Source organism: Electrophorus electricus, chromosome 1 (assembly GCF_041902795.1).
Source record: "Electrophorus electricus isolate QZ-2024a chromosome 1, ASM4190279v1, whole genome shotgun sequence".
NCBI lineage: Eukaryota > Metazoa > Chordata > Actinopteri > Gymnotiformes > Gymnotidae > Electrophorus > Electrophorus electricus.
Genome location: NC_137497.1, coordinates 14937780 through 14955568, shown reverse-complemented (window position 1 = coordinate 14955568; position 17789 = coordinate 14937780). Strand labels below are relative to the sequence as shown.

The 17789-nt window shown below is 43.7% G+C and overlaps 1 protein-coding gene across 1 annotated transcript; it reads right to left on the bottom strand.

Annotated features, from left to right (window-relative positions):
- Window positions 1-2145: 2145 nt before the first annotated feature.
- On the bottom strand, window positions 2146-17778 carry LOC145652019 (uncharacterized). The gene is made up of 6 exons (XM_081701095.1): window positions 17601-17778; window positions 17055-17345; window positions 5255-5271; window positions 4575-4652; window positions 3292-3465; window positions 2146-2169 (listed from the first exon to the last, which is right to left on the bottom strand). The coding sequence occupies exons 1-6, from the start codon at window positions 17728-17730 to the stop codon at window positions 2146-2148; spliced, it is 714 nt and encodes a 237-aa protein (XP_081557221.1). The 5' UTR covers window positions 17731-17778.
- Between the last annotated feature and the right edge of the window lie 11 nt (window positions 17779-17789).

The window sequence follows — 17789 nt, the reverse complement described above, 5'->3', positions numbered from 1 at the left end:
ATCAGTTTTTTAAATCTAAATGAAGTTAGCGTAAGTTCCAGTGCGATGACAGGCCTGTTGAAAGTCTTCCTTAGAACAAGGAAATGCCTCAGTGCACTTGGAAAACCTGCCTACAATCACTAGCAAATACTTCAACTGACCACAAGGTGGAATGTGCATAAAGTCTATCTGTAGACACTGAAAGGGATATTCTGGAGCCTGTAAGGCATCATATTTGGCTTGTGTTTTGCCCTGGTTGCTTCTGGCACAGGTTAAATAGCAATCTAGGAGGAGTTTTACAGTGAGACGTTTTGCAGGAATACAAAACTGTTTTTTGAATGCTAGCCATCACTCCCCCTTTGTGCAACATGTGAAATCCCATGAAAATGACACACAAGAAATGGAAAAATAGATTTAGGAAGGGTGACACGCCATTAGACCATTTTAATCAGGACTACAGCCCTAATCAACCCAATGAGAGCAGTCCTGTTGTGTACTCTGAGTTTGTAAGAAATGCAGATTGATATTATTCGGCACAAAGCAATGAGAAAACATGGCGATAGCTTCACACATCGAGGATATAGTGTATGGGCATGAGGGGGCATTAACAGCTGCCCAACGTGGAATCTCATCTGCTGAAGCATTGCCAGTGGCCGTGTCAGACTCAGAGGTTGTGTCATGACCCTTGACCATTACGATAGCCAGCCAAGCTGGTGGTGTACATGCAGACAAAGTTGCAGACACTAGTCCTGGATTAGAAATGGGCTTACCTTCCAAGATACGAAACCCCCGGAGCAACAAATCTTATTGAAGTCATGAGCAACCCCAAATGCATAACGGGAATCAGTGTAGATGGTGACAACCTGATCCCGGAGTAGAAATTTCACCCTGCTATAGAGAGTTGAGGTTAGTATAGAGGGTGGGTGTGGCATGCCGTCCACTCCTCCTCCAGAATATGTCGGTACAGACCCACTCACCTGATTAAGCCCTTCTCGAAGTGATAAAGTAATGCCTTAAACAATTCCTTTGGTGTTTTTGCTTATCTTTTTTTCATTGCTTTCACATGCTCTTCCTCTCTGCAATATGCAGGATGATCTGTTGCTTAAAATGATATGAAGTTTAGTTTATGGGATCAGTATACAACCTATCACTGTATTGGACACTTCTAGCTAGAGCAAGCTAAGCTCTGGTTAGTTCCTACAACTAACGTGAGCTAGCTACCTGTCCATCCATACGTTCAGTGAACAAATACGCGACAACTCAAGAGATCCAGCTCTGCACAACCGCACTGTTTCACAATACCAAGCCAGCTTGTGTACCCTGACAATTCTGTCTACTGGCTGTGATGCTGCGTTTTGTTCTGGCACTGTTAACATCACGAGGCAAGCGGCAGTACTGGGTCTGTGAACCTTTACTGTAAAAACATGGAAAAATGAAATTGCGTGCGTGTGTGTGCATGTGAGAGAGAGAGAGAAACTGGCAGACTCTCCTCCCCTCAAGGTCCGTTAGTAAAAAAAAAATTTCATCTGGAAATCTAAGTTGCTATATTGTGCTGTGTAATGTTAAGCGCAGCACAACAATGTCCTGTAGGTCACATAAATAACGTAAGTAGCCTAATGTCATAATAACAAATATGAACAGGAATGATCAACCACTACAAACAGCATGTTAAAATACTAAAAATAACGAGTTGATTACAAATCGAGTAAACATTTAGAAAGTGAAACTTAACCAGAAAACCCATATTCTATCATTTAACCAATGAAAGATAGAAAATCACAACAACAAAAAACAACACAATAACATGTCGAAAAGATCTGCGCTAACATTAACAAGCATCGCTGTCACCATAGCAACCACAGCAGCTGGGGTTTTTACACAGGATACAAGATTTCATGACATTGCGATTAGCAAAGTAACATTTTCAAAAGAAACATAAAATAAACAATAATATCTCTGTACCTTTGATGACATATAAACATGTAAAAATTGCTTGTTAGTATGTGTGTGTGTGTGTACTACCCATGTAATAATAAATTGTGAGTGCCAGTGAGAAGTCCCCAAAAAAAACACATGCACAATAAACGATGCTAAAGGACTCTTCAGCTGCAGTTTATTTCTGTACATATGATACACGCTGTTCTACAAGTTACACATGCTTTGGAATCATAACTCACTGTGTTGAAGTCTCTGTACAAATCAACACATTAAAGTTGGAAATCTTTGGAAACTGGGAAAGGTTTTTCATGCTGTTTTCTGTGTGGTGGAGTGATACAGGTGCAGATGCACACAGTATGAGTGTAATGTCTTGTGATAGTTACCCTCCACCACAGTGTGTTCATGGACTGTGGGTTTGAAATGCACATATGCTGTGTGTATATATATTTATATATGTATGTAAATTAAAACACAGGATTAACACAGAAAAGTTTGTATATTTTAACAAAGTAGGTAAAACAAAAGTATATTAAGAAAAAATGAACTTACCTGTGATTTTTTTGTGGAGAGTCTTCCATGTTGTCTTTGAAGGGGAGCTTTATGGGGAATTGTCCTGCTTAAAGACAGGAAGTGACATCACCCAATTTCCTGTTTTTCCTTGTATTAGTTTCCAAAGGAAATTTCAAGAGTGGAGTTTTGATGTTGACTTATTTTGGAGAATTTATGATTGCTGATTTTCTTTTATTGAACTTGTAACTTGTAAATGCTAAATTCTATTTTTTAAAACATTTTTGTTTGTTTTTGTAGTGATTGCCAGATGAATCCTTGAAGCTTTCCATCCAATTGGTTCAAAAAAAGGTTCATATCTGGAGGCTTCATGTGCACACAAACCCCCCTACTAGCTAAACCTTTATTGTCATTTCAACTATTTGTGATGGATCTCTTGGCTGTTTTGCACCAGTGACAGCATGGGAATAGTCACTGCCAACAATAGAAATAAAAACACCTTAATATGATTTTGTGTGGTTCATTCATTCATCTAATCTGTTTTTGATGTGTAGGTAATGGTTTTGGAGGTCTACTAGTGTCAAAAAACAGGTTGATTTCAGTCAATGTTTAAATAAACCAAATAGGACATGAGATGTTTATGTTGAGATGTTCTTAAGACTGTTGCAGTGTTGTTCAAAGATGGGAAAATGGTTATGCTTATGAATACTGTGGTGACTTTATTCACTTTTATTAAGAAATAATATTTTTTCCACTGTGCTTGGACGCAGTTGGTTTCTCTGTTTGAAAATAACTTCCCTGGCTTTGAAGAAAACACTTTCACATGGTACTGAGGAGGCAGAGGTGCACAAGTATCCCACAGCAAACCTGTAGAGATTTGGATATATGCACCTCTGCCTCTGCCAGTACTGGAGGGGATCCTGTGTTCTGCTTTTCTTCAGTTCTGCCAGGTCTGCACTTCAACTGTGGCATCAGCAGTGACATTGTGTGTTCTTCTGGCCTCCATGAATGTGGCATCAAAATCACACCACAGTTTGTTTCCTGAGAAGCAAAACCAGATAATATGAATGAGGTCATAACTCTGAAATTGACTTTAATCCAATGCAAAAATATTAACCAGGTCTTTCAGCTACAGCATCTTGTGATGTTGAAGCTGCAGCTGGTATTGAATGTGACTGTCTAGACCCTATTACATTGGTACATTCAAAGGTGAGTTGTTTTATTCCTTTATCTGCCTTTTTTGGGCTAAAGGATCCAAGTGATTTGTATCTTGGGTCTAGCAGCGTTCCCAGCGATATAATGCTCATGCTGTGTGGAGCTTTTCCCTAAGGAGCCTGATGAGGTCTCTCCCAGTTCACTAGCTACTGGGACCGTTGCCTTTGCTGCCTCTTCCTGGAGCATCTTTTCCACCATTTTCAATAATAGCACCACTTTGGAGCCAGATACCTTTTTCTCCTCTGACAGCACCACAGTGGCCGTGTGAAAAGGAGACAGTATAGACAGGAGCTCACAAACATTATTGTACTCATCAGAGGTCAGCGCAGGAATACCAGTTTGTAAGCCTGCCAATGCTTACAGGCTCCCTGAGTTCTACTAATCGCTCCAGCATTTGAAAGCTGCTGTACCACCTTGTTTCAACCTCCTGAATCAGTTTCTTTTTTGGTTTTCCCATACGCTCTTGAACAAGGTCCAGCTTCTCCTTTAACAATAAAAACCTAAACGTTACATATGTAGCAATATAAAACAATGTGTAAACAAATGTGAAAATAATGTTACTAACTTTGACAGTTGTGCTGCTTCTAAAATAGCCCACCAGCTTCCTTGCCTTTGTAGGAATGGCAGACAGCACTGGGATTAGTTCAAGAGCTTTTTTAACAACTATATTCAGGGTGTAAGCAATGCAGAAGGCATGATGCAGCTTCAGCTGTTTACCACAGGCAATCATATCAGATGCGCCATCAGTAACTAGGCATGTTACTTTGGATTTTATTTCCCATTCTTCCATAAGAGAGGATTTCACACAGGCCAAATTTTCAGCTGTGTGCGCCTGTGGGAATTTCACTACACCGAGTAATGTGGACTTCAGTCATGTGTTGTCATCTATAAAATGGCAGGTCACACCCAAGTAGTTTGTCTGCTGTCACACTCACTGCAGGAACTTTCTGGACCTCAACTTTGGTCTTCTCTTTCTCTTGTTGATATTTGGTCTCAACCATGGCCTTTGCGGTCTAAAGGGAAGGAAGAAAATATTATTTTTTTAATACTACTCTCATAATTTATCCATGTCACCACACATACTTTCCTAGTTGGGAAAATATAGATTGGATCAAATTTTGCTACTAAATCCCTGAAGCCTTTATCCTCAACTGTGCTAAATGGCTGTGTGTCTCTAACAATCATGAAGACCAAAGCCTCATCCAGCTCTTCCTTTCTGGTCACTGCTTTGTAAAGATTAGATTACACTTTGTCATTTTTACACTTTGTAATCCAATCCAAACTGCAAATAACATGTAAGGTGCAGAGAATAATGCAGTATATAAATATATATATACACAGTATATACACATTATATTTTTTATATATATATATATATATATATATATATATATATATATATATATATATATATATGCATATTAATGTTAACAGTGAATAAAATTAAATTAGGTTATGGTTTAATTACAGTATTTGCATGTCAGAAGTCATTACATGAACATGTGCACATGTTTTGTTTTTATTTTGTGATGTGTGTGAGGAATGTAGCATCGTGGTCAATGTCATTATTATGATGGGTGATTAACAAATATGAAAATTGGAAATGCATACCCACCTTGGCTGGATCCAACTCTATCCCCCTCATTATACATGACAAGTACAGTAACATAGATGAGGTGTTGTTGTTGTATCCCAGTGGTTTGGAATGGAAAAAAAAAACGACTTGTGAATATTATAGTAGTAACACATTTCATTATTTACAGGCATATTATGTGCAATACCTTATTTGTAGAGATCTGCTCAAAGTGTTTCCATACAGGGGAAACCCTTTTCCTTTTAGCAGGCTCCATGAAAACAAGCTCATCAATGTCACAGGCAAATTGACAGAACACAAACATGCAAATTTTGCATGGATCCATTGCGCTTTATGTGTGTTCATAAATTGTGCCAACACTCGAAATGCTTCCTGAACCAGTGAGGTTTCAGGCATCATCAGTGACGTCATTCATCCTTAAAGAAGCAAGCCTCGATACATGTTTCATAAAAGACTTCCTGGAGCTCTCGACATGTGCTCCGAAGCCTCGGCACAGTAGGGGCCATCACTAGTATCTCACTTGGAGTGAGGAGTAGGAGTGAAGGGTGAGAGTGAGGAGTAGGAGTGTGGGGTGAGAGTGAGAGGTGAGAGTGAGGGATGAGAGTGAGTAGGAGTGAGGGGTGAGAGTGAGTAGGAGTGAGGGGTGAGAGTGAGGAGTAGGAGTGAGAGTGAGGGTTGACAGTGAGTAGGAATGAGGGGAGAGAGTGAGGGGTGAGATTGAGGAGGGGGGTGAAAGTAAGGAGTAGGAGTGATGAGTGAGAGTGAGGTGTGAGAGTGAGTAGGAGTGATGGGTGAGTGAGGAGTAGGAGTGAGCAGTGATAGTGAGGGGTGAAAGTGGGTAGGTGTGAGGGGTGAGAGAGTAAGTAGGAGTGAGGGGTGAGAATGAGAAGTGAGAGTGAGGGGTGAGAGAGTAAATAGGAGTGAAGGGTGAGAATGAGGAGTAGAAGTGAGGGGTGTGAGCCACTCAAACTAGGAGGTGCACCATATTAAAAACATCAAGGAAGCATTAACAAGAGAGCCTGACATTCTACCCGACTCACATGAACATGTAGGGAATTCCACAGCAGATATTTAAAAAATAAATGTTTTGTTTTAGTTGAGAGGAAATTCAACTATGAAATTTAAAACAAGCCTCGTAAGATGTTTATTGTAATCTAATCTGGATTCACAACCGCATGAGATGAATTTCTCAGATGTGTTTTCTTCTTCTCTTTCCCCCTGGTTTGCTTTAGTCTGTTGTCCAGTTTGTGGACATAGTGCCCATCACTTGTGAAACAGAATGTATGTCATGAATAAATGTCTTGTTTGGTCCTTCCTATTGTCCGTCTCTATGGTTTCCTTTCTCATGTTTCACTTTTCCAGTCCTGTTCCAGTCCCTGTTTTGGTTTTCACTGTTCATGATTTGCACCTGCGCCTTGTTTAGTGTTCATTAGTTCAAGTATTTAAACCCTGTGTGGTTCCCTGTGTTTTTGCTGTTCATTGCGTGTGTTTGTGTGGAATGTATTGCATGTATTGCATGTATTGCATGTATTGCATGTATTGCATGTATTGCATGTACTGCATGTATTGCATGTATTGCATGTATTGCAAGCTCGTCTTTGTTTCTAAGCCTCTGTTTATGTTAGCCTGTTTGATTCTAGCTGTTTTGTTTTTCCTTAACTCCGTATGTTACTTCTTTCTGTTATAGCTGCTTTCCCTGTTTGCCTTCGTGTGCTTTTGGTTTGTGTTTCCTAGGCTTTGTTATCCTAGCCCTTGTTTTTGTTATGTATTCTAGGACCCTGGACTACTCTGACTACAACTCTGGATTTGCCCCTAAGAAATCTCGCTCTCCTCCGCACATGCGACCACCTCATTACCGCTCACCATTACAATAACCTGAACAATAAGGGGAACTCTTAAATAAAACATGTTGACAAATGGCAACTAAACTATTTAAACTATTCAAAGATACTACAGACAAAATTGTCTGTTTTTCCATGACTTGACAAAAGTATTTACAGTTGCATTAAATTACATCACAGGATCGCATAGTAATATTTCCATAAACATATTTACAGTACTGGGCAGATCCTCTTATAGTGATTGATACATATTCATCAATATGACAGCATGTGTCCTCTCTGAGGATCAAACCTTACTGTACCTGCTCTACCAGGTGAGCTTCAGGAGCGCTCTAATCATGTATACATACACTGATCTTTGACCCCTGAATGGGACAGAGAAAGGCAGTGCGGATCTGTGTGTGTGTGTGTGTGTGTGTGTGTGTATTTAAACATACAGAGTTATAATTATATGTGTATGTACAAGATTGGTCACTGTGACAAGATCAAGAGGGATTGTGGGATCAAATTCAATCAAATTCAATCAGGAAGTAACTAGTACAGTGATGGAGAACTGTTTAGAAATCAAACTAAAACAAATCTGGATCTTGTAGAGAGATATTGTTGTAAATGTAGAATAGAAACATACTCAGAGTTCAAAGTGAATGAACCAGTGGAGAGAATGAGCTACACAAAGGGGGGGGGGGTGTACACAACAACAACAACAACAACAACAACAACCACCACCCTGATCACCACCTGTGCTCCGTCATAACTATGATCACTGCTGAAGCTCCAGTCTGTCATATTAACACACAGCATAATTACTGCACCATCACTGACTACATTTACATATTAACACACAGCATAATTACTATACCATCACTGACTACATTTACATATTAACACACAGCATAATTACTGCACCATCACTGACTACATTTACATATTAACACACAGCATAATTAGTATACCATCACTGACTACATTTACATATTAACACACAGCATAATTACTGCACCATCACTGACTACATCTACATATTAACACACAGCATAATTACTGCACCATCACTGACTACATTTACATATTAACACACAGCATAATTACTATACCATCACTGATTACATTTACATATTAACACACAGCATAATTACTGCACCATCACTGACTACATCTACATATTAACACACAGCATAATTACTGCACCATCACTGACTACATCTACATATTAACACACAGCATAATTACTGCACCATCACTGACTACATTTACTTATTAACACACAGCATAATTACTGCACCATCACTGACTACATCTACATATTAACACACAGCATAATTACTGCACCTTCACTGACTACATTTACTTATTAACACACAGCATAATTACTACAGTAAACAGTGGTACTGAGGCTGAAGTATTTGTTGATTTATTGAGGGTCGGCTGTAGAGGGATTGAGCTTCAGGAGCAGACAAGGCCAAACTAAAAAAAAAAAACATAAGACACACTAGAAATAAAACTACTACTACTATTATTATTATTATTATTATTATTATTATTATTGGTTACATTTATTTAGCACCTTTCTCAAACTCAAGGACACTTTACAGACAGAAATCATCTTTTATTCTCAAATCACTGATAGACTGATGAGAAGCGGCAGCCAATTTACACACACAGTCTGTCAGAAACTACAGACCCCTGTGGGACTGAAGGGTGCAGGGGAAGGGGAGGAGGTTCAGACCAGGACAGAGCAGCACCCATAGCTGGACATATACACACACACACGTAGAGCAGCACCCTTAGCTGGACATATACACACACACGTAGAGCACCACCCATAGCTGGACATACACACATACGTAGAGCACCACCCATAGCTGGACATATACACACACACGTAGAGCACCACCCATAGCTGGACATACACACACACACGTAGAGCACCACCCATAGCTGGACATACAAACACATACGTAGAGCACCACCCATAGCTGGACATACACACACACACGTAGAGCACCACCCATAGCTGGACATACACACACATACACACACACAGAGCACCATCCATAGCTGGACATACACACACATACGTAGAGCACCACCCATAGCTGGACATATACACACATACGTAGAGCACCACCCATAGCTGGACATACACACACATACGTAGAGCACCACCCATAGCTGGACATACACACACATACGTAGAGCAGCACCCATAGCTGGACATATACACACATACGTAGAGCAGCACCCATAGCTGGACATATACACACATACGTAGAGCAGCACCCATAGCTGGACATATACACACATACGTAGAGCAGCACCCATAGCTGGACATATACACACACACGTAGAGCAGCACCCATAGCTGGACATATACACACATACGTAGAGCACCACCCATAGCTGGACATACACACATACGTAGAGCACCACCCATAGCTGGACATACACACATACGTAGAGCAGCACCCATAGCTGGACATATACACACATACGTAGAGCACCACCCATAGCTGGACATACACACACACACGTAGAGCACCACCCATAGCTGGACATATACACACACACGTAGAGCACCACCCATAGCTGGACATACACACATACGTAGAGCAGCACCCATAGCTGGACATATACACACATACTTAGAGCACCACCCATAGCTGGACATACACACACACACGTAGAGCACCACCCATAGCTGGACATACACACATACGTAGAGCAGCACCCATAGCTGGACATATACACACATACTTAGAGCACCACCCATAGCTGGACATACACACACACACGTAGAGCACCACCCATAGCTGGACATACACACACATATGTAGAGCACCACCCATAGCTGGACATACACACACACACGTAGAGCACCACCCATAGCTGGACATACACACACATACGTAGAGCACCACCCATAGCTGGACATACACACACATACGTAGAGCACCACCCATAGCTGGACATACACACACATACGTAGAGCACCACCCATAGCTGGACATACACACACATACGTAGAGCACCACCCATAGCTGGACATATACACACATACGTAGAGCAGCACCCATAGCTGGACATATACACACATACGTAGAGCAGCACCCATAGCTGGACATATACACACATACGTAGAGCAGCACCCATAGCTGGACATATACACACATACGTAGAGCAGCACCCATAGCTGGACATACACACACATACGTAGAGCAGCACCCATAGCTGGACATACACACACACACGCAGAGCACCACCCATAGCTGGACATACACACATACGTAGAGCACCACCCATAGCTGGACATATACACACATACGTAGACCACCACCCATAGCTGGACATACACACACACACGTAGAGCACCACCCATAGCTGGACATATACACACACACACGTAGAGCAGCACCCATAGCTGGACATATACACACATACGTAGAGCACCACCCATAGCTGGACATACACACACACACGTAGAGCACCACCCATAGCTGGACATATACACACACACACGTAGAGCACCACCCATAGCTCGACATACACACACACACGTAGAGCACCACCCATAGCTCGACATACACACATACGTAGAGCACCACCCATAGCTGGACATATACACACACACGTAGAGCACCACCCATAGCTGGACATACACACACACACGTAGAGCACCACCCATAGCTGGACATACAAACACATACGTAGAGCACCACCCATAGCTGGACATACACACACACACACGTAGAGCACCACCCATAGCTGGACATACACACACACACGTAGAGCACCACCCATAGCTGGACATACACACACATACGTAGAGCACCACCCATAGCTGGACATACACACACATACGTAGAGCACCACCCATAGCTGGACATACACACACATACGTAGAGCAGCACCCATAGCTGGACATATACACACATACGTAGAGCAGCACCCATAGCTGGACATATACACACATACGTAGAGCAGCACCCATAGCTGGACATATACACACATACGTAGAGCAGCACCCATAGCTGGACATATACACACATACGTAGAGCAGCACCCATAGCTGGACATATACACACATACGTAGAGCACCACCCATAGCTGGACATACACACACACGTAGAGCACCACCCATAGCTGGACATATACACACATACGTAGAGCACCACCCATAGCTGGACATATACACACATACGTAGAGCAGCACCCATAGCTGGACATATACACACATACGTAGAGCAGCACCCATAGCTGGACATATACACACATACGTAGAGCAGCACCCATAGCTGGACATATACACACACACGTAGAGCAGCACCCATAGCTGGACATATACACACATACGTAGAGCACCACCCATAGCTGGACATACACACATACGTAGAGCACCACCCATAGCTGGACATACACACATACGTAGAGCACCACCCATAGCTGGACATACACACACACACGTAGAGCACCACCCATAGCTGGACATATACACACACACGTAGAGCACCACCCATAGCTGGACATACACACATACGTAGAGCAGCACCCATAGCTGGACATACACACACACACACACACACACACACACACAGAGCACCACCCATAGCTGGACATACACACACACGCAGAGCACCACCCATAGCTGGACATACACACACACACAGAGCACCAACCATAGCTGGACATATACACACACACAGAGCATCAACCATAGCTGGACATATACAAACACACAGAGCACCACCCATAGCTGGACATACACACACACACACACACACACAGAGCACCACCCATAGCTGGACATACACACATACGTAGAGCACCACCCATAGCTGGACATATACACACATACGTAGAGCACCACCCATAGCTGGACATATACACACACACACGTAGAGCAGCACCCATAGCTGGACATATACACACACACGTAGAGCACCACCCATAGCTGGACATACACACATACGTAGAGCAGCACCCATAGCTGGACATATACACACATACGTAGAGCACCACCCATAGCTGGACATACACACACACACGTAGAGCACCACCCATAGCTGGACATACACACATACGTAGAGCAGCACCCATAGCTGGACATATACACACATACGTAGAGCACCACCCATAGCTGGACATACACACACATATGTAGAGCACCACCCATAGCTGGACATACACACACACACGTAGAGCACCACCCATAGCTGGACATACACACACACACGTAGAGCACCACCCATAGCTGGACATACACACACACACGTAGAGCACCACCCATAGCTGGACATACACACACATACGTAGAGCACCACCCATAGCTGGACATACACACACATACGTAGAGCACCACCCATAGCTGGACATACACACACATACGTAGAGCACCACCCATAGCTGGACATACACACACATACGTAGAGCACCACCCATAGCTGGACATACACACACATACGTAGAGAAGCACCCATAGCTGGACATATACACACATACGTAGAGCAGCACCCATAGCTGGACATACACACATACGTAGAGCACCACCCATAGCTGGACATATACACACATACGTAGAGCAGCACCCATAGCTGGACATATACACACATACGTAGAGCAGCACCCATAGCTGGACATATACACACATACGTAGAGCAGCACCCATAGCTGGACATACATACACACGTAGAGCAGCACCCATAGCTGGACATACACACATACGTAGAGCACCACCCATAGCTGGACATATACACACATACGTAGAGCAGCACCCATAGCTGGACATATACACATACGTAGAGCACCACCCATAGCTGGACATATACACACATACGTAGAGCACCACCCATAGCTGGACATATACACACATACGTAGAGCAGCACCCATAGCTGGACATATACACATACGTAGAGCAGCACCCATAGCTGGACATGTACACACATACGTAGAGCAGCACCCATAGCTGGACATGTACACACATACGTAGAGCAGCACCCATAGCTGGACATATACACACATACGTAGAGCAGCACCCATAGCTGGACATATACACACATACGTAGAGCAGCACCCATAGCTGGACATATACACACACACGTAGAGCACCACCCATAGCTGGACATACACACATACGTAGAGCACCACCCATAGCTGGACATATACACACACACACGCAGAGCAGCACCCATAGCTGGACATATACACACACACACGCAGAGCAGCACCCATAGCTGGACATATACACACACACCCAGAGCACCACCCATAGCTGGACATACACACACACACACACACACACAGAGCACCACCCATAGCTGGACATACACACACACGCAGAGCACCACCCATAGCTGGACATACACACACACACAGAGCACCAACCATAGCTGGACATATACAAACACACAGAGCACCACCCATAGCTGGACATATACACACATACGTAGAGCAGCACCCATAGCTGGACATATACACATACGTAGAGCAGCACCCATAGCTGGACATGTACACACATACGTAGAGCAGCACCCATAGCTGGACATATACACACATACGTAGAGCACCACCCATAGCTGGACATATACACACATACGTAGAGCAGCACCCATAGCTGGACATATACACACACACGTAGAGCACCACCCATAGCTGGACATACACACATACGTAGAGCACCACCCATAGCTGGACATACACACACACACGTAGAGCAGCACCCATAGCTGGACATACACACACACACGCAGAGCAGCACCCATAGCTGGACATATACACACATACGTAGAGCAGCACCCATAGCTGGACATACACACACACGCAGAGCACCACCCATAGCTGGACATACACACACACACACACACACACACACACACACACAGAGCACCATCCATAGCTGGACATATACACACATACGTAGAGCACCACCCATAGCTGGACATACACACACACACAGAGCACCAACCATAGCTGGACATATACACACACACAGAGCATCAACCATAGCTGGACATATACAAACACACAGAGCACCACCCATAGCTGGACATACACACACACACACACACACACAGAGCACCACCCATAGCTGGACATACACACATACGTAGAGCACCACCCATAGCTGGACATATACACACATACGTAGAGCACCACCCATAGCTGGACATATACACACACACACGTAGAGCAGCACCCATAGCTGGACATATACACACACACGTAGAGCACCACCCATAGCTGGACATACACACATACGTAGAGCAGCACCCATAGCTGGACATATACACACATACGTAGAGCACCACCCATAGCTGGACATACACACACACACGTAGAGCACCACCCATAGCTGGACATATACACACACACGTAGAGCACCACCCATAGCTGGACATACACACATACGTAGAGCAGCACCCATAGCTGGACATATACACACATACGTAGAGCACCACCCATAGCTGGACATACACACACATATGTAGAGCACCACCCATAGCTGGACATACACACACACACACACGTAGAGCACCACCCATAGCTGGACATACACACACACACGTAGAGCACCACCCATAGCTGGACATACACACACACACGTAGAGCACCACCCATAGCTGGACATACACACACATACGTAGAGCACCACCCATAGCTGGACATACACACACATACGTAGAGCACCACCCATAGCTGGACATACACACACATACGTAGAGCACCACCCATAGCTGGACATATACACACATACGTAGAGCAGCACCCATAGCTGGACATATACACACATACGTAGAGCAGCACCCATAGCTGGACATACACACATACGTAGAGCACCACCCATAGCTGGACATATACACACATACGTAGAGCAGCACCCATAGCTGGACATATACACACATACGTAGAGCAGCACCCATAGCTGGACATATACACACATACGTAGAGCAGCACCCATAGCTGGACATACATACACACGTAGAGCAGCACCCATAGCTGGACATACACACATACGTAGAGCACCACCCATAGCTGGACATATACACACATACGTAGAGCAGCACCCATAGCTGGACATATACACATACGTAGAGCACCACCCATAGCTGGACATATACACACATACGTAGAGCACCACCCATAGCTGGACATATACACACATACGTAGAGCAGCACCCATAGCTGGACATATACACATACGTAGAGCAGCACCCATAGCTGGACATGTACACACATACGTAGAGCAGCACCCATAGCTGGACATATACACACATACGTAGAGCAGCACCCATAGCTGGACATATACACACATACGTAGAGCAGCACCCATAGCTGGACATATACACACACACGTAGAGCACCACCCATAGCTGGACATACACACATACGTAGAGCACCACCCATAGCTGGACATATACACACACACCGCAGAGCAGCACCCATAGCTGGACATATACACACACACACGCAGAGCAGCACCCATAGCTGGACATATACACACACACCCAGAGCACCACCCATAGCTGGACATACACACACACACACACACACACAGAGCACCACCCATAGCTGGACATACACACACACGCAGAGCACCACCCATAGCTGGACATACACACACACACAGAGCACCAACCATAGCTGGACATATACAAACACACAGAGCACCACCCATAGCTGGACATACACACACACACACACACAGAGCACCAACCATAGCTGGACACACTCAAATCACTCACAGACAGATGAGAAGCAGCAGCCAATTTACACACAGTGTTCTCTCTATTAGAAACTACAGGAGAACCAGGTGTAGGAGAAGGGGAGGAGGTTCAGACCAAGACAGAGCACCAACCATCACTGAACATACACACACACATACACACACACACACACACACACACACACACACACACACACACACACACACATCTATCTTTATCTATATTCATGCACAACTCACATTGATACAGGACAGTTTGAGTATCCAATCATCCTAACCTCCATGTTTTTGGGAGGATTCCAGAGGAAACCTACGCAGATACAGGGAGAACATGGAAACTCCACCCAGATAGGGACTCGACCCCCACACAGACACAAGAACACCACGGAAACTCCACCCAGATAGGGACTCGAAGGCTGAGAGGCAAACATGCCAACCACCAAGCCCTTCTGTCCAAACAACCAACTGTCCCAAATGAACACAAACAAAATTAAGTACAATAACCCTCCCTACTCCCAAAAACTAATAAACAGAAGTAAAGAACTGAGCAAATAAAAAAGGTGTCAAACTCCAAACTTCCCAACTACGATTCACGCAGGACTACTACAATACACTATACACAGAATAATATTTACAACAGTGAACACGTCCAGAAAAAGGGGAAGCAGAGGCCCAAAACCACAACAATCATCAAACACTCACTGAACAAACAACCAGCTTCAGCAACAGTGAAGATGTATCTCTGTCTGTCGCTTCTTCCCAGTCTTCCCCTTATATTCCCCTTATGCGCTGGGTAGAATGAGGCAGCCAATCAAGACAACACCGCAGCCGAGAACAATTCCAGCACAGGACAGAAGACTTGATCAAGTGGAGGAGGAGCATCAAGAAGGGGACGTAAACAAACACAAATTTTTCCCACTCAATCACTCTTTTGTTTTGGTATCAGCAAGCAAGCATCACACCAAGTGGTGTAAAACATCAGTGGCTGGATTCAACATGTCCATCCACCTCAAAGAGTCCAGTGAAAATCAACCAGGTCCACATGCTCTATTGGGGATATACTTTGATAAACAGGACCTCAACTAAGACCAAGACCTCAAACTATGACACTCAGTTCACGCTGTTTACATGATCCCAGCATTCATAGTCTAACTAATATGGAACCACGGATGTGCATGTAAACATAATTACTGATACTACGCACACCCCCCTCCCCAACAAAAAGTAACTAGGCAACATTAAAATCACAGTAACCATACTTACCTTCCACAGTAACTGTGTATGTCTGTATAATCTCTTCATGCTTAGTGTCTCTGATGATGTAAACTCCACTATCAGATGGTGTGGTTCCTTGCAGCTCCACAGCAGAGATAAGCAACACTCTCTGAGTGTATTCAGGTTTACACTTCAGTGAGTGTCCAGCCACTGTACAGATCTGTCCACTAGAGGGAGCAGCTGCACCTGTGCTGTTATAAATCACCTCCACTGACTCTGATATGAGCAAATCCAGCACCAGAGGTTCACCAGGCTTAATCTGAACTGAAGAATTACAGGCTTTGGAAAAAACAATTAGAAACTTCAATGTAATATACAACTGATTTGACCATGTAACCTCAGAACGGCAAATCTGATATAAACATTTAAACGTTACATACAAGCTCCTTCTGTTTTTCCCCACATATCTGATATTTGAAGTTTACAATTCTATGTTCTACTTAGAACATACTCTAAGTTCTACTTAAAGTTCTCTCTGTCTACATAAATAATGGTTTAGTAACAATAACTAGGTAATCCATTGAGGACACTTACCCTCTATCTGTAGACTCACATCACAGAGCTCTTGACCTTTACAGGCGCAGGTGTACAAGGACCTCTTAGTGTAATCAGCATCAGTGATGGTGAGGGAGAGATCTCCCTTCAGGTACTGATCATGGGACATGTGAAATCCCTCCTCTGACTGGCAGGATGTCTGGTTACACTGAGCCAGTACGTCATGTG